This window comes from Eleutherodactylus coqui, chromosome 4 (assembly GCF_035609145.1).
Source record: "Eleutherodactylus coqui strain aEleCoq1 chromosome 4, aEleCoq1.hap1, whole genome shotgun sequence".
Taxonomy (NCBI): domain Eukaryota; kingdom Metazoa; phylum Chordata; class Amphibia; order Anura; family Eleutherodactylidae; genus Eleutherodactylus; species Eleutherodactylus coqui.
In genome coordinates, this window is record NC_089840.1 from 55,527,355 (window position 1) to 55,546,708 (window position 19,354).

At 43.1% G+C, this 19,354-nt stretch overlaps 1 protein-coding gene across 1 annotated transcript in view; it reads right to left on the reverse strand.

The window, feature by feature from the left end:
- CTPS2 (CTP synthase 2) overlaps positions 1 to 19,354 on the reverse strand; it is a 181,704-nt gene that overhangs the window by 42,425 nt on the left and 119,925 nt on the right. The window contains exons 17-18 of the mRNA XM_066599475.1: positions 18,652 to 18,707; positions 1,485 to 1,581 (exon numbers count right to left, since the gene is read on the reverse strand). Coding sequence (XP_066455572.1) covers positions 1,485 to 1,581; positions 18,652 to 18,707 — 153 coding nt within the window. The remainder of the gene's footprint in view (positions 1 to 1,484; positions 1,582 to 18,651; positions 18,708 to 19,354) is intronic.

Genomic DNA, 19,354 nt, shown 5'->3' on the forward strand with positions numbered 1-19,354 from the left:
AGAGGCAGCAGTCACTCAGGCATTCATGCATTCATGAATGGGTGTGTGAGTGTTTTCAGCCTCTGATTGGTCAGGGCTGTGACCAATCAGAGGCAGATCATTCAGCAGGCGGGGATTTTAAAGCCCCGCCGGCTGAATAGTGCCGAGAAGCAGTTCAGGAGAACTGACAGCGGCTGCGGCTGGGCTCCGGCTGCAGTGGAAAGGTGAGTATACAATTTTTTTTTTATTTTAACACATTTTAGGATGAATTGCAGGGAAGGGCTTATATATTTAAGCCCTTCCCGACAATTCACCCCGCGCACGCCGGGAGCCCATTGCTTTCAATGGAGCGGCTGTATTGCCGGCTCCATTGAATTCAATGGGCAAACATCGTTCTTCTCTGTCACAGCTGTTACAGCTGTGGCAGAGAAGAATGATTTGTCTTCTATATGTTCTCAATGGGGTCGGCGCTGCTGCTGCCGGCCCCATTGAGCGCATATAGAGAAGAGAACAGGAATCGCAGATCGCAGATAGGTGCGATCTGCAATTTCTGTTCTATAATTTATCGGACGAGCGCATAAAAAGCGCTCATGTGTCCGATACCATTGCAAAGCAATGGTTTTATAAAATCGCCGGACGCATGCGCAAATCGCGGCAAAAAACGCCCTGACTAAGGCCTTAGAGTGTTAAAGCAGTTGTGCACTTAGAACAAACCTCTCTGCAAAAGTACATTTTGCAGGGTAATTGTAGATAATAATAACTCAGTGCCGGCTTGTCTGTTCACCCGGAGAATCTATTACTATTGGCGGAATGGGTGAGCTATTCTCTCTTATTTTACATATATTTGTATAAAAAAAAATTTTTGGTACTGTGTTAGGCAGTAAAATGTGACTGTTCTCAGTAAAGCCTCTTTCACAAAAGCATTTTATCACGGCTATTTTGCAGAGATAAAATGCTAGCCAAAAATCGCGACGATCTGAAGTATTGGATTCCAATGATTCAGATGGGCGACTTTCCGGGCGTAAAATTGGCCAGCTGGAAAAGATAGCACATACGGTGCGCAGTCCGGCTGGATGCTTTTACGAACAGCCAGAAAAAATAGGACTTGTCCTATCCTTTACCGGAATACGCTGGTCGTTCCCATAGACTCCTATGGGAGCTGCCGGAAAAGGGAGGTGGGAGAGAGTTTAGCATATCAAGCACTACTAAAGTCCCTCCCCCTCTCCTTGCCGGCAGCTTAATGGTAACTTGCACAATGAACAGCGCGTGCTCACTGCGGCTTCTTCTGGGATCGGAGCGGCGGACCACTTAGGGAGGTAAATTAGTTATTTTCCTATTTTATGACATTCTGAGCCCATATTTTTTAGTTCTGGGAACACCCCTTTAACAACCCAAGCACCATATACCTAAATGACAAATTCCATATATGGCATAATATTTAGGTCCTATTCTGTTATTTCAAGCATGCATTTATTTCACTGTAAATATAAAAACTAGCAGATAACCTTCAAGCTCGATGATTTCCATTCTCTGTCCCTCAGTGTCATGTCCAGTGAACTTCAAACCTCTTTCTTCAAACTTTGGGATGAGTTCAGGATTTACCTGTGTAGAATTGGAAACGGTGAGATTTCATGATTTGCACTACATTGAAAAATTAAGGAAAAAAGAATGAAAAAGGAGAAGAAATAGAAGGAAAAATAGTATTTTTCCTTCTCATTCTTTTTTGGCTTTGCAATAAAAACAGCTGAGAAGTATTTAGATACACTCCTAGGTGACCTAAGATTGGCTCTTACATGGTGTTATACACAATTTTTAAGTGTACTGTTAAAGTTTTGGTTCAAACTAATAAGCAAGCACCAAACCAAACTTCTTGTCCAAATTCAGCAAGTCAGCCGAACCAAAAGTTTGCGAAGTTCACTCATGACCAACATTGAACTTCAGTTACATGCAAAAATGCAAAGCACAGTATACTACAGTAATACATTGTTACATAGTCATAACAAGAGGTGGATTGGCCATAGGCTCAACAGGAAGAAAACCCAATAAGACCAGGGCTGGTGTCAGCACCTGGATAGATGTCCTGACCCACTGCATTTCAGTGGGCTCACTTTCACTGCAGCTGAATTAGGGTTCATGTTCATACACAATGGAGCACTTGCTGTAGATCCCGCTCTCTCTTTGGCTATTTCCGGGTCTTGCTATCTTTTTCGTATACTGTACATTGGTACTCAAAGTCCTTTTCCATGTCATCCCTATCATCGTTATGGTTTTTACTACGTAATGGTTACATTTATCCTTCTGTCTGAAGTCCATAAACTCTGTAAATGCTACAGAAATTAGACCCTGTAAGGCCAGGTCCACTTTCACATCCATTTTTTGTTATTGTTCTAGTGCATTAAACATAAAAATTGAAGTCATTTTGAAAATAGTCTAAATTAAAAATCTATTGCTTTTTTTGTCAACAGCTCTGATGCAGAACTATTTGTCTTCATGGCAACAGACTACATCTGTGTGTCGTCTGATCCCACAGTCATACGTTCCCCCATCTTTCTTACACTTCTGGTTAATTCTATTGAATCTACCAATGTTAGCGAGAGTTAGAGGACAGATCGAAGCAAGGTTGACTGCAGGATCAAACAACACATTTTGGACATGTTGTAGTCTGTTGACATGGGAACGTATAAGCCTATATAGGAGCTATATACACAAAACGAAAGATTTTTACATCAAAATATTAAAGTTGCCTCATTTCTTATTTGAGGTGCTTTGGAACAATTTTTAAAAAATGATTACAAATAGAGATGAGCGAGTATACTCGCTAAGGCACATTACTCGAGTGAGTAGTACCTTAGCTGAGTATCTCCCCGCTTGTCTCTAAAGATTCGGGGCCCGGCGGAGGGCGGGGAGCAGCGGGGGAGAGCGGGGAGGAACGGAGGGGAGATTTCTCTCTCCCTCTCTCCCCCCTGCTCCCCGCCGCAACTCACCTGTCACCTGCGCCGGCCCCCGAATCTTTAGAGACGAGCGGGGAGATACTCGGCTAAGGCACTACTCACTCGAGTAATGTGCCTTAGCGAGTATACTCGCTCATCTCTAATTCCAAAGGTTACCTTTTGCATCATTTTCCTTTGTCATTTCCTGTAGTTAATTTTTAGAAGTCCAGCACAAATCACAAAAGTACCTAAAACACTAATAAAACATTTTTTGACCTTTAGTTTCTCGTCCAATCTCCCGTCTGTCTGTGTTTTTGTTCTCTTGCTTTAATCATACTGTTTTCTCTGTCGTTCCCTTTTTGTGTGTAAGAAATATATCTATCACAATATCTATTTAGGTTTCTAAAAACAACCCTTGTAGTTTCTGTGTTCTTATTCTTGAAAACACTGCCTGTCTCTGTGAGCTTTACTGTGTCTCCAGGCTTATTACTGTTAGCCTTGCTGGTTTAAGGTTTTTGTAGCTCCTTTACAAACCAAGTCTTAAAAGGTTTCTCTATTAAGTCCCTATTCACAAACTGAGAAAAAGTTTCCTGTCACATAGGCTTAAGGAGTTGTACCCAGAACAACTTTCATCACCTATCCATAGGATAGGTAAGAAAAGTCTAATCGGTCTCATGTCTGGAATGCCCAATGATCCGGAGAATGGGGTTCCATGTCCCTCCTTCTCCTCACTGTGGGCTTCTCGCATTTCAATAATGCGCCCCTCTCAGACATTGTTAACAGGGCAAAATCTCTTAGATTGCGTCGTAGAGGAGTCTAGTGGTCAACAAGTGCTGCAAAAGCGGAAAAAGAGGTCCACTCCACACAAGGAGCCTCTGAGAGCCTTTTTATAGGACAAGGTGGAACCACTTTTAGGGTCTCAGTTGGTAAGACCCCAATCATACAACACAACTCTAACCATTTACATATTTGCCTGAGATGTAATTGCATGCCGGTTTTTGCAGTAAAACAACAACTCCTTCTAGGTTTTTTTTTTTACAATGAGTGTTTATTAACCCCTTAAGGACGCAGACCTTTTTTCCATTTTCATGTTTTTCCTCCCCCCTTTAAAAAAATCATAAGTCTTTTATTTAACCATTGAAATAGATGTCTGTTGGGCTTGTTTTTTGCAGGATGAGTAGTTTTTTTTCCCAGTGGTAATATTTAATGTACCATATAATGCACTGAAAAACCTTTTAAAAATTCTAAGTGAACGAAATGGGAAAAACTAAATTCCGCCATCTTTGGGTGCATCTTGCTTTTACGATGTACAGACTGCAACAAAAATGACTCAATAACTTTATTCTATGGGTCAGCGCAATTACTACGACACCTAATTTATATAGTTTTTTTTTGCTGTACTACCTTTATTTTTTTCTAAAGATATTCAATTTGTTTAGTTAAAAAATTATTTTCAGCTGCCATCTTCCGACAGCCATAAGTTTTTAATTTTTTCCATCGACATAGCTGTGCGAGGGCTCGTTTTTAGTGGGAAGTCCTGTAGTTTCAATTGGTACCATTTTGGAATACATATGACTTGTTCATTGCTTTTTATTACATTTTTTCGTGGAGACAGGGTGAGCAAAAAAGCGCAATTCTGGCTTTTTTTCTGACGACATTCACTGTGCGGTGTAAATAATGCATCGCTTTGAAAGGTCAGACTTTTATGGACGCAGCGATACCAAATATGTTTTTTTGTTCAATTATTCAGATTCTTTTATAAATATAGCAAAAGGGGTTTTTAAAAAAACTTTCATTACTTTTTATTATAATTGATAAAATTTAAAAAAAAAACGATATTTACATTTATTTTAGCCCCTGTAGGGGACAGCACGTTACAATGCTTTGAACAATCCTGCAGTATGTTGTAATGCGATAGCATTACATTATACTGCAATCTGACAGGCAGTCTATCAAGCCACCCTACAGGCATGGCTTGATAGGCAATCTGCAATGACTGCCCTGGGGACTTTCAGAAGGCCCTTGACTGCCATGGCAACCTGTGATCTTAACATAGGGGTCAGCGCGGGACCTCAAACATCGGTTGGGGCATATGAATGTCGCTGTCAGAACTGACAATGGCATTTAAAGGTTCAACAGCTCTGATGCGTTTATTGAAGCTGTTGCGGGAGGGTGTTGGCTGTAAGAAACAACCAGCACCTGCACTGTATGGAGCGGGATCGACCTACAATCCTCCTCTATACATAACCTGAACCTGCAGGACCTAACTGTACACCCTGAAGCATCAAGGGGTTAAATGACCACATTATTGGAGGCACCCATACAGCAGCACGCTCAAGTTTCAGGTTAATGCTAAACTCAATCTTCTTTGACTTTCAGAACAGCAGCAATTCATTATGGCATAGATTCCATTAGGGGTTGAAATTGTTTTGCAGCAATATTGGCCCTTGCGGACAAAAAGCTTCTTGTAGTTGTCGCAAATTAGATAAAGGTCCTGACATCCTCTGAACAACTAAAAGGAAAGGTTCATCAATTCATGCTGCTTGTGACAAATTCTGACCTCCCATCAGCATGATACAACAGAAATCTGAATTCTTCTGAAAAGACAATGTTTTTCCACTACTCATGATCCGTTTTTTGAGGGGTTTTTTTTTCCCACTGGAGCCTCGTCTTTCTGTTTCTCTTGCAATGGCACTTTGGTATTATAGTGCATCTGTGATAAGGATGAGCTGTGCATTCGGACATATTAGTTGGGACTCCAGCATTGTATTTAACCACAATTTGCTTGACTGTTCACCACCTGTTCGTCAAAACGATTTTTGACATCCTCTTCATCTGCCTTTTATCGATAAGCCGTTTACGTCCACAGGATCCCCTATCATTGACTATTGTTCCTCGAACACACCACTCTCTGTATACTCTCCACACCATTGTGGACTCTACGAGAATGGCAGTTTTTGAAATCTTGGTCCTGGCTAGTCTAGCACTGATGAGCAGGTCTCATTGGAAGTCACTCAGATCATTTGATTCTCCCATTCTAAAGTGGGTTCACACTAAGGGTGCGTTCACACGAACGTATATTGGCTCGGTTTTCACGCCGAGCCGATATACGTTGTCCTCATGTGCAGGGGGGAGGCTGGAAGAGCCCAGGAGCAGAAACTGAGCTCCCGCCCCCTCTCTGCCTCCTCTCCACCCCTCCGCACTATTTGCAATGGGGAGAGGCGGAACGGGGGCGGGGCTAATTCCCAAAACTCAGCCCCGCCCCCGTTCCGCCTCCTCTCATTGCAAATAGTGCAGAGGGGTGGAGAGGAGGCAGAGAGGGGGCGGGAGCTCAGTTCCTGCTCCTGGGCTCTTCCAGCCTCCCCCCCTGCACATGAGGACAACGTATATCGTCTCGGCGTGAAAACCGAGCCGATATACGTTCTTGTGAACGCACCCTAAAAGTGATCCACGGAAAACTTACTCACTTGACTTGATGCTGCACTCTTGGGCCACTAATAAAGTGGCCGTTCTGCGTATAGAAATGGGAATGATACAAACACAGGATTTGTAATCAAAGTTGACAGAAAATGTATTCTCCTATGAATAAGTCACAGTCAGAAAGCGCTCAACTATTTCACTGAAGAATGGCATTTAAAATCCCACCCGTCAGTAAGAGAGATGACATATCAGAGGGAGGACCACTACAGTAATTATGTACAAGTAAACGTCGTATTCCGGTAAATCAAGTTGATGCATTACATAATTTCTGCATGACACAGGAACTAAAATTAAATACGCCGCTTTAAATTGCTTTAATGAAATATTAGACATTAGGGAATTAGAAAGGATATCAATTTTAACAGTGAGTGAAGAATTGGAGGGAAAAAGGAAAACATAGACATATGAGTACACTGCGCTCATACAATACAATCACAACTCATTAGTCGATGACTATGAGACACTGGACAATGTAGTGAATTATGGTTGCAACACTGACACTTTCAGCTACAGATCCAAAATCTGCTTAAATTTATGTGAACATCTGCAGGGTCATATGTGACCTTGTAGAAGAATTGGTGTCATTAAACTCTGCATCCTCCTTTACAGAGTAGGACAGAAATAGATTAAATGCTATAAACATCAAATGTCATTCCTAGATGGTGCAGTGATAAATAGATCTCTGGAATACAGTAGTAAAAAGAGTATCTGATGCCAGATGGTACAGTGGCATAGAGTGGCTGATATCTGGTGGTACAGAGGCAAAACAGCTTCTGATTTCTGGTGGTACAGTGGTAAAGTATTGGCTCATGTCTGGTGGTATTGTGGTTAAATAGGGACTGATGGCTTGTTGGACAGTGGTAAAGGAGTGACCAATTTCTTGAGAAGTAGTTGCAAAAGAATGTCTGATCCTTGGTGGTAGTGTTGGGCAAACTGGAAAAGTAGAACCCTATTTCGAGTTGAACTTTGCAAAAAGTTTAGTTTGGAGCAAACCAGAACCTTGGGTTGATCATCACCGCTGAACTCGCTAGAAGAAGATTGATTGAGGAAAAAGAGAAAGAAAAGGCAGAAGGAAAATAAAACTTCCTCCTCTTTTTTCCCTTTCCTCTTTCTTTTCCTCTTTCTATGGAACACGAGTCAACAATGTTTGCAGCAGGCAAACACAATTCTGGGATATATTAGGAGAAGTATAGAGTCTAGATCATGTGAGGTAATTATCGCCCTCTACTCTTCCTTAGTCAGACCTCATCTGGAATACTGTGTCTAGCTCTGGGCACCCCACTTTAAAAAAAGACATAGACAAACTGGAGCAAGTTCAGAGAACAGTAACCAAGATGGTGAGCGGTCTGCAAATCATGTCCTATGAGGAACGGTTAGAGGATCTGGGAATGTTTAGCTTGCAAACAAGAAGGCTGAGAGGAGACTTAATAGCTGTCTACAAATATCTGAAGGGCTGTCACAGTGCAGATGGATCAGCCCTATTCTCATCTGCACAAGGAAAGACTAGAAGCAATGGGATGAAACTGAAAGGGAGGAGACACAGATTAGATATTAGAAAAACCTTCTGACAGTGAGGGTGATCAATGAGTGGAACAGGTTACCATGGGAGGTGGTGAGTTCTCCTTCAATGGAAGTGCTCAAACAAAGGCTGGACAAATATCTATCTTGAATGATTTAGTGAAACCTGTACTAAGCAGGGGGTTGGACCCGATGACCCTGGAGGTCCCTTCCAACTCTACCATTCTAGGATTCTATTACTTCTCATCTTCTTTTTGGTCTTCTTTTTCTTCTTCCTTTTCTACTTTTTCCTCTTCCTTTTCTTCCCCTTTTTCTTCTTCTTCGTTCTTCTTTTTCTTCATTAACCTTGCTGTAAAAAAAAATAAGCTCACAAATACTTCGATGCACACCTAGGTGACCTGAGAATGTTATACAGGGCTATTATGGCTCTTGGACAGTGTCATATAGCATTTTTAGTGGTACTGGTGACGTTCTGGTTCGGTTGGAACTAATTCAGTCCAAACCAAACATTTGCCCAAAATGCAGTGAACTGGCAGAACTGAACTTTTGCAAAGTTTGTTTAATAGTACTTGGTGGTACAGCAGCACGGCAACATCCAATTTCCTTTAGTACAGCACTGGATCAGAAGATGTCAAACGAGTGACTGATTCCCAGTATTCCAGTACCATAACAACATCAGATATCTGGTGAAACAGTGGCCAAACAGTTTGTAATTCTTAAAGGTAAAAAAAAGTGTCTTATGTTTTATAGTATAGTGCCAAGCCAATATCAGATATCTTCTGGTGGTGGCAAAACAAGTGTCTGATTTATGGAGGTCCACTGGTAAAAGAGTTATTGATATCTGGCAGTACATATAAAGTATGGCCATGGCAACTAGATAGCACTTTTATGTTCCACCAGTGAATTTACTGGGGCCATAGGAGCCTGCAAAATGGTTTGGGATGGAATGTCACAGCAACAGGGTGCAAATTCCTTAATACTACTACATTACAGAAAAGTGATTTTGCAAGTGGGGTTAAACTTTAATGTAACCCAATAGAGCATATTAGGCCAACTTCAATTGTATTTGCAGATGCACTGCGGATCGTCCGCACCCATTGACTTCTATGGAGCCCATCCGCACTAAAATGGAGCATGCTGCGATTAGTTTTATGCACCAAGCGGTCCGCAAATCAAATCTGCATGCTTAAATTCAGCTGCGGATGCCAATGCTTCCCTGTGGGCACTTATAATTGTGGATCTAATTCTGCAAATCAAATCCGCCCGTGGACGTGCTAAAGTGGACAGTTGACGCTGCACAAATTATTTGCTACTGAAAGCCAATGCACCCTTGGTGTACAGCTTTGCGCTGCGGTAGAAGGAGGGCACGTTGAGAACTTGTTGAGGTTAACTCTTTGCTCTTTCTGCACTTTTGAATCATGCTATCACAAAAAAAACATATTTTACCCTTAAATTAGTTTTCACCCTGCTTTCCCTACGTATTATACATCAGCAATGTGGTGAAGCCTTCATATTAACTGGGACACCCCGTATAGTCATTAAGTGGCAGCGTAGGTATAAATTCCTAGTACAAAGCAGCTGTAAGTGCCTATGACAATGAGCTGGCGGGCACCAGCAGAGGTGAGGCGCCGCAGGCAGAATAAAGTGCATGCCTTTCATCATCATTTTTATAGTCCTCAGCAGACAGATCTCAAGTCAAGAACGTATTTTTATGCTATTGCTCCAAGACATATAAAAACGTCAACTATAAGAGCTCACATGGGCATATGTGTGCCACCTAATACACGTGCTAAAAGCCCATTGATTTCTATCAGCCACCCACCTCCGTGAGAAAGAAAGCAGCATGTCCTACTTTGGTGCGTATTACACACTTAATATGCACCACTATAGGTTATGGGGATTTTATGTAGCCAGCTGTGTACTGCGTATCTTAGGTCAGGAGAGCACCCAAAAAGTGGTCCCAGTAGTAACAGTGAAATCCCACAGTGGCCCCAGTAGTAATAGTGACACCCGTCAGCGGTTCCAGTAGTAATAGTGACGCCCCACAGTTGCCCCAGTAGTAATAGTGACATCCCACAGTGGCCCCAATAGTAATAGTGACAGCCCACAGCATTCCCGGTAGTAATAGTGATATCCCACAGTGGCCCCAGTAGTACGACTGACATCCCACAGTGGCCCCAGTAGTAATAGTGACATTCCACAGTGGCCCCAGTAGTAATAGTGACATCCCACAGTGGCCCCAGTAGCAATAGTGACATCCCACAGTGGCCCCAGTAGTAATAGTGACATCCTACAGTGGTCCCAATAGTAATAGTGACAGCCCACAGCATTCCCGGTAGTAATGGTGATATCCCACAATGGCCCCAGTAGTAAGACTGACATCCCACAGTGGCCCCAGTAGTAATAGTGACATTCCACAGTGGCCCCAATAGTAATAGTGACATCCCACAGTGGCCCCAGTAGCAATAGTGACATCCCACAGTGGCCCCAGTAGTAATAGTGACATCCCACAGTGGCCCCAGTAGTAATAGTGACATCCCACAGCGGCCACTGGTAGTAATGCTATTACTACCGAGGCCGATATAAGGGACACTATTATTAATAGTATCCCCTGTATCAGCCGCAGTAGTAATGGTGCCCCTCCTGAGACCCATATACTTACCCCCTCCTCCTCCTCCTCAAAGTGCCGCTGCTCCTCTGCTCGGCGCTGCTGCTGGCGCTGATCCCAGGTGCACACAGGCACTGATCCCAGGTGCACACGCCCGCCGTATGCCTCCTCCCTTCTGCTCTCATGGAACCATGGAGTAGACATCAGGAGAGGGGGGAGGAGGATCCCGGCTGCACACTGACAGCACAGTGTGCGTCTGGGATCAGCGCTGCTAGCAGCGCCGCTCAGTGAATACCGGCAGGGGAGCCGTGACACCCATGATGGTGTTTACTTCCGTGGTGAACAGCCACTGGCGCGTGACAGCAGTGAGGGTTCTGCGTGCCGCCTCTGGCGCACGTGCCATAGGTTCGCCACCACTGGTATAGTCTCTCCCCAAGGAAAGCACCCAAAAGGGGTGTGGGGACACCTAAAAGGTGAGTAAGAAGACGTAAGTGGAAATTATGCAAGACACATATGCCCGTGTGAGTGAGCCCTTAGACCGGCTTCATACGGGTGTATTTGCTCAAGTATCTGCACAGGCAAAATTTGCGTGCACAATGCGCAGTAAATAGAACATGTTGATTTTATTGGGTTTGTTCACTTTCACGTATTTTATCTGAGCATTTTGGTCGCAGAACAAAAACGCCGCATGCTCTATTTTCCTGCGCATTTGTGTACCAAAAGTCCCCAGGGAAGTCAATGAGGATGTGTAAATGCAATATGCTAGGAGATGTGTGCTACTCTGCACAATTGCGCAGGAAAAGAACACATCATGAACTCATTAGACTAATTAGCCATTTTAATAGCTGGAAACATTGGTACGTATTTTTTTGCGTGCACAAAAAACTGAAAAATATACGCCGATGTGCGTGCAAAAAATCATCGCTCGTTCCGCAAAAACATGGCACTCATGCACACGCAAATATGCATTATGTTCTTATGAAGTCGGCTTTACTCTAAATTAACTCGTTTGGGCAAAGATGCATCTAAAGCACTGCAGAATGGAATTGGAATAAATTAACCCCTTAGTGACAGCCCATTTTATGCCCTAATGCCCAATTTTTCATTTTTGCTCCTTATCACATTACAGGAACCATTTTTCAGTCAAAAGAGCCATATGAGGGTTTGTTTTTTTGCAGGACAAGTTGTATTTTTTATGACATCATTTTGGGATAGATCTAATGCAATGTATAATTTTTTTTTGGGGGGGAGGGGGGAGGTTGAGGAAAAAAAATTTCAGCATTGTTTTTTTTATTTCATTTTTCGGGCGTTCAGCGTGCAGAATAAATAATGAGATAACACAATTCTCTGGGTCGGCGTAATACCAAGTTAACACGTTTTTTTTTACATTTTACCGTGTCTGAACACTAAAAGCACTTTTAAAAAATTGTTTTTGAGTTGCTATTTTCATGTTTCGATCGACGAAGCTCTATGAGTGCTTGGTTTTTGTGGGATAAGCTCTAGTCTTCATTTATCCTATTACTGAGAACATATAAACTTTTGATCACTTCTTATTCAGTTTTTTCCAGAGCAAAGATTAACAAAATCTGCAGTTTTGACATCTTGTTCTATGGTGTTTACCATGAGGTATAAATAATATGTTATATTAATTCTACAGGTCAGTACGATTACATCAATACCCATTTTACATAGAGGCTGACACTCATAGGCCCCCGTACAAGTCACATCCAGAGGCCATCTTCAAACATTCGAGTGCCATGGTAACCCACTGGGCCCCATAATAACATATGTCAGCGTTTTACATGCTACAGCCACTTTGACCGCAGCATGTAAAAGGTTAAACAGTAGGGATCGAATGTTTCTCTGGTCCCCGCTGTTTGAGCATGTGCCAGCCTGTTATCCAACAGCTGAATACCCACTCTTCTGGGCACGGGAGATCCATGCCAGGCTTCTGCATGCAGTACTGTAAAAAGGCATAATAAGGAATAAGGCCCCTTACCGACTGCCATAAAAGGGCGTATGATCAGTCGCTAAAAGGTTAACATCGGGCATTAATACAAACAGATAGAAGAAAACAGAAGAATTTACTTTCCAATTTTGTCTTGGCTCTGACTAGGTCCTTGTTATTACTGCCCTGATTAATAGGTAGAAATTAAGCCCTTAAAGGGAACCTGCCATTACCTTTGAGCCCCATAAACTACGTTATAGGGCTCAAAGGTGACAGGATGGGGGTTCCGGGCAGCTGCTTTTCTGCTTCTGTGTCCTGTTTCTGCGCTGTGTCCCCACGAACTTGGCGGTCTCTCCCAATCATCTCTATTGAAAGCCATCTGAAAAGAGTCGAGATCTGAGCAAGTGCCAACTTCGCGAGGACACAGGAATGCGGCACTCGATGAGTATGAGACAAGGCTCCCCGGACTCTCCCTCACCTTTGAACCCTATAACGTAGTTTATGGGGCCCAAAGGTGGTGCCAGTTTCCTTTTAACGACTAACGCGCTTTGCTCTTTAAAGGTGTCCTCATATCACAGAGAACACCTTGAAAATGAGACAAACTTCTCCCAATTCCCCCATACATGTGTATGTTTATTTCAACCTGTGACAGATAATCCGAACGAGCAAAGGATTGGGCATGTTAAAATTCTACATGCCCGATTCATCTTTTCGCCAACAACTCTCTCTCATGTAGATTATGCCATTGGCTGTTCCCACTAAAATCTGCAGAATTGGATGAGTTTGATAGAATATGTACTCGCACCTTAAGACAATGTTGATTGCTGCAGGTCTGGTTCCCAAGACCACCAAGCAAGCAGCTGATATTGCCGGGAACGTTATTTTTGGCTGCTCGCTTTTCCTACAGTACATATAGTATTATATACGGCCATTCAAATGAATCATACACAGATGTATCAGGTCCTCCAAAGCAAGTACTGCCTCTGGTTAGTAACACTCAGCTCTGGCTCATGGATGGAGGTTCCAATAAGACAACCCCTTTAATGTCCAGAAACTTTTTGTTGATTTTGTACATCGTGGGTAAACTGCTACTAGTAATTATTAGGAAATTACAGTACCAGTGTTTCTGGTGGCGCACTGTGCCACACAGCTGTGCTACATGCACGTCACACACACAGCTCTGCTACCTGCATTGATCATCCCATGCAATAGAGATCAGAAGCAACACAGCACTGGAGATTAAGGACTTGTGATGACGTCACCATCATGCTCCGCCCCTGATCACATGATCGTGATGCTCATCCTGAGTAAATGACCTACTTGCTCTGCCCCTGATCACACGATGGTGATGTCATCAAAGGTCCTTCATCACCAGTGAGGGAGTTACATGGTCTGCCGCTTAGCACATGATGGTGATGTCATCAAAGGTCCTGCATCCTTTGGCAGATTACGGGCGGACTACAAACCCCCTGCGGCCTCAGTTGCTATAGAATATTAACGGACACCTAGCCGGACAGCAGCTGTGTGGTTACAGGACCTGTGGTGATGTCATCATCATGTGATCAGGGGCGGAGCATGTAAGTCACTCACAAACCCAATCAGTCATGCACGGACAGACAGGTTGTCGTTAGTAGTTTGAAAAGTTTTTTTAATAGTTAGGTTACCCAAATAACTGTTGCAATTTTTGAGACATACAAGACTGTTTTTATACCATTTTCATAATAATAAAGCAAAAAAAAGAAGAGCAGCATCCTTCTAAAGTGAAAAATCCAATTCAAGCTTTGTTTGACAACTTTATATGATCCGTATCAGAAGAAAAAGCGGCTTACTTGTTTCAGGTGTCTGTTGTGCTCTTAGTCATGCTCTTTTTGTACCGTTTATACAATTTTCATCGGTTTGCAAGAAATTTCTTGGGGCTTTTTGATTAAGTTTGTTTACCTTTCTTCTCCTCTGTTCCGCATTATGTATTTGTTAAACGATTTAAGTATTGCTCCTCTCACACGGGAACATTGTTGAATTATTCATCCTCTGTAAGAGCTTTGTCCCCCCTAGCTAAGCTGAGAAAGAGGTTTCCACCCCGAAATGCATTGTTGTTGATGGGTAATAATTAGTGATAGAGAAATCGGATTTTACTCAATCTGCATGAACGGAAAATTTGCGCCGTGACCAGATGCTGTTTTTTCCTCTCTTTTTCCTATGTCTGCCCTATCGTACGTGATTTATGTAAGTCGAGAATAAGTTTAGCTGTTTAAAAAGTAGGAACGAACCATCCCTAAGCCTGGGAAGGACAACACATCCCCGGCTAACTTCCGCCCCATCTCTCTCCTGAACACAGACGTTAAGATATACGCAAAACTTCTTAGCACAAGACTACTCTCGATCCTCCCCCTATTAGTGGCAACGGACCAGGTTGGATTTGTCCCCCAAAGGCAGGCCCCCGACGGAACCCGAAGATTCTTGAATCTTGTCAGGGTGGCAGAAAGGAATAAAACCCCGGCCCTGCTTTTGGCGTTAGACGCCGAAAAAGCGTTTGATCGCATACACTGGGGATTCCTGGAAGCCACCCTGGAAAGATTCGGTTTCTTAGGACCCATCAAATCTGCTATCTTGTCCCTGTACTCGGCACCGACTGCAAGGGTCCTATCCTCAGGATGCCTCTCCTCCCCGTTTGCTATATCCAACGGTACGAGGCAAGGGTGCCCCCTGTCACCCCTAATATTTGCCCTTATCATGGAACCGCTGGCGGAAATGGTCAGAGGTAACCAAAACATCCAGGGAATAAAAATAGCCTCGCAGGAACATAAAATTGGATTATATGCAGATGACGTTATTCTTGCCATCACAAACCCGTTGCCCTCCCTGAGACAGGCCCAAGCTGCTCTAGCCAAATTTGGTGAGGTCTCATATTACAAGATCAATGATACCAAATCCCAAATGTTAAATCTGGGCATAGACGCTAAGACCACCCAGTCTATCTCGGAATCCTTCCCCTTTTCCTGGTGTAAGGGTTCCCTGCCATACTTAGGTATTAATATAACATATCCTAGCTCCCTAACCTTTTCCCAAAACTATACACCACTCCTACATCGCATCCCGAACATTCTAAGTAAATTCCGCAAACCCTTTATCTCTTGGGCTGGCAGAATAGCAGCGGCCAAAATGATGATTCTCCCACGTATATTATACGTTTTTAGAACGGTCACTATCCCAATCCCCACCTACTTTATATCAAAACTCCAAGCTCTTATCAACAAATTTATCTGGGGAGGAGCACATGCCAGAATTAAATTCTCAACTCTGGCAAAACCATATGAGCTAGGGGGTATGCAAGCCCCTGACATTAAGAGATACTTCGCCGCAGCTACACTGGACCAAATTAAACATTGGTGGACCCCGGTATCCCAAAAGAAATGGGTGAGCATAGAGGCAGCAACCTTGGGAACCCCCTTGATCTCCCTCTTAGGAGCTTCTCCCCCCCCCCTCCCGCCCCATCCTTTACCAAGCATCCAAGCGTCTGTACAAGTATGGAACCAACTAGTCTCTTCGTCCTCGGAGAGGGTGCCGGCCACACTCCTCCCACTGAGATTCCTATATTCCATCCTCCCAGATTTTGAATATGGGATCTGGGAGAAATTTGGAGTTAAAAAGATTGGAGACCTCTATAGAGAGGGGTCCATTATGGACTTCCCCACAATAAGTGAGATACATAAACTCCCCAATAAACTAGGCTTCTCGCATCTAAGACTAAGGTACGCTTTACAATCTATAGAGGTTCAAAGGCCCATATTCCCTAAGGTGGCCTCCATCTTTTATTCACTATCAACAGAGGTCTCCGGAGGCATATCTACCTTTTACGAGTCCTCATTCTCCCAAAATGCCCAAACTAAATCTAACCACATGACCCTATGGGAGCTTGACTTCAAACAAACTTTCAGTCTGGAGGAGTGGGGCCGGGCGCTCTCATGGACGAAAAAGATTTCACATGGTATTTCCCACTGGGAATCTTCCCAGAAGATATTCCTCCGCTGGTATCTTACCCCAGCTAGGATAGCGAGAATGAACCCCTCAATCTCAGAAAATTGCTGGAGAGAGTGCGGTGCAAAGGGTACCTACTTCCACATGTGGTGGCTATGCCCCGCCATACGGTCCTTTTGGAACCTAGTATTTAATCTAATACACTCTGTCACAAACCAACACGTCCCCCCGGACCCTAAACTCGCTCTTTGTTTCCTGAAAACAGACAAATTATCCCCTTTCTATGCAGCCATCTCCTCCCACATTATCTTAGCGGCACGTCTAGCAATAGCTAAGCACTGGAAATCAAAAGAAGCTCCATCCATAACAGAGGTTAGAAACTCGGTGGAACTTACCTTCCACCTGGAGGAAGCCTACTCACGTAGATTTGTTTCTCAACACCCTCGTACATCTTTTTGGGCAACTTGGCTGGACTACACAACCAAGAACCCCCTCTAGAGCAACAACCATTCCCGTAAATAAGGAAATGTACCTCCGCTAATTTTGTTTATGTTCATATATCTGTATATGTTTTTGTTTATGTTGATGTTTGAATTCCAATTTTGCTATGAATACCGTTCACCTATTTAAGGTGTCTTCCCAAAACGGTAAAATGTTGTTTATGTTTATTATAAAAAATTCTAATAAAAACTCAATTATTAAAAAAAAAAAAGTAGGAACGAAAATACAATGTGGTGCAAGCCGGACGTGAAGAAGATGAATTCTGCCTGGACATTGTTATCAGTGGACTTTATAGTGCTCTTACTGCATCTATTGTGCAGTTGGTTGCTGAATAAGCTACTCAAGGGAGACCATTACAAAGATCCTGATTCAGCATTCAATAACTCTGCACAGTATTTTATACAGAAAATACTAAAACGGCAATGTATTAACCTTTTAAGGACCAGAGTGTTTTGGTCCTAAAGAACCAGATACTTTTTATGGACTTTACTCATGTGTTGGTTTAACTGTCCTATTTTTTTTTATTGAGCTACTAAAATAATTTAATTTTTTTTTCTGTGACATATAGGGCTATTTTTTAAATATATTTTTTCACTCCAATTTTTTCTGTTTTTAGTTTTAATAGTGGATAAATGCTTAACTTTTTTTTTTTAACATTTGCAGTTGTTTATTTTTAAAATTAGTATAGTTACACTAAAATAAAGTACAGGAATAAGTTCCTCATTTTGTTTTGGACGTTTTGACATATAATTTGTACAGTTTCGGATGACCGGATGCATATAGCGACGTTTTAGGTTGGCGTTGGCAGTGGATCATTTTCCTTTCCATAAATACATATATACTAGTAATTTTTAGGAAATTATAGCACCAGTGTTTAGGGTGGTGCAATGCGCCACACACACAGAGCTCTGGTACATGCACGTCACACACACACAGCTCTGGTACATGCACGTCATACACACATAGCTCTAGTACATGAACGTCACACCCACATAGCTCTGGAACATGCACGTCACACACGCAGCTCTGGTATATGCATTTCACACACACACAGATCTAGTACATGCATGTCCCACACACATAGCTCTGGAACATCCACGTCACACACACACAGATCTGCTACATGCACATCACACAGACTCGCAGCTCTGGCACATGCACGTGACATGCTGAGGGGGGTTGTTGGGGATGTAGTCTGTCCGTAATCTGCACAGGGATGAGGGACCTGTGATGATGTCACCATCATCTGATCATGGGCGGAGCATGTAGCTCACACAGTCACTCATGGACAGGAGGTCCTTGATTTTTTTTTATGCTGCAATTTGGTTTTACTTATTTTTGTAATTATTTTCTATTAATATAAATGTTCCCCATGACGTCATATAAGACCTCTGGTTGTTATTAACATTGTTATTTTTATTTTAATTTCAAATGCTTCCACTATAAGTGGAGCATCCATAGGAGCCTTAGTTACAGGTGAAAACATTCCCCGGTGTGACAATAGTCACTAACAGAGCTGATTAGGATCTCCTAGGACCTTGCGGCTCTGCTGTGGTCACGTGATGCTATAGAGCAGGAGGAGCTGAGCAGGTTGATCTATAGTTGTACGGGGAAATATTAAGTATAACTTGTGTTTTATTCATTTATATCTCTGCTCATTCTGAGCTTAGAGGTCCAGTGGGTGGTCTTTTAGTACTGATAACTTTACTTGCCTCATAGCGATGTCGATGACGCTCTTCCACAAAATCCACATTTTCATAAAGTTTCTCTGAAAAAGAAAAATCATTTAAAATCCCTGATTCCACAGCATAAATATGAAGAAGAGAGTAAGGCCTTAGTCAGACGGGCGTTTTTTCGCGCGATTTGCGGATCGCATGACAGATGCGCATCCGCAAATCGCGTGACCGGTGCGCGCAAGTCGCCCGCAAATCGCCTGAAAATCTGCTCATAGCCGCGTTTCATTAGAAACGGGCCAGAGCTGTCCAGCGCATTGCATTCAATGGAGACGGCAATAGAGCCGCCTCCATTTAAAGCAATGCGCTGCGGGCGAGCCCGGGATGAATTGTCGGTAAGGGCTTAAATATATAAGCCCTTCCCTGCAATTCATCCTAAAATGTGTTAAAATAAAAAAAAATTGTATACTCACCTTCTCCCGGCAGCCGGAGCTCCGCGCGGCCGTCCTGCAGTGGGTGTGAGTCAGACCTGCCCCCTGATTGGCTCAGCGCTGAGCCAATCAGAGGCATGCCTCACTCACACCCATTCATGAATTCATGAATGGATGTGAGTCAGACCTGCCCCTGATTGGCTCAGCGCTGAGAGGCAGCAGTCACTCACCCATTCATGAATTCATGAATGGGTGTGTGAGTGAAACCGGCCTCTGATTGGTCAGGGCTGTGACCAATCAGAGGCAGATCA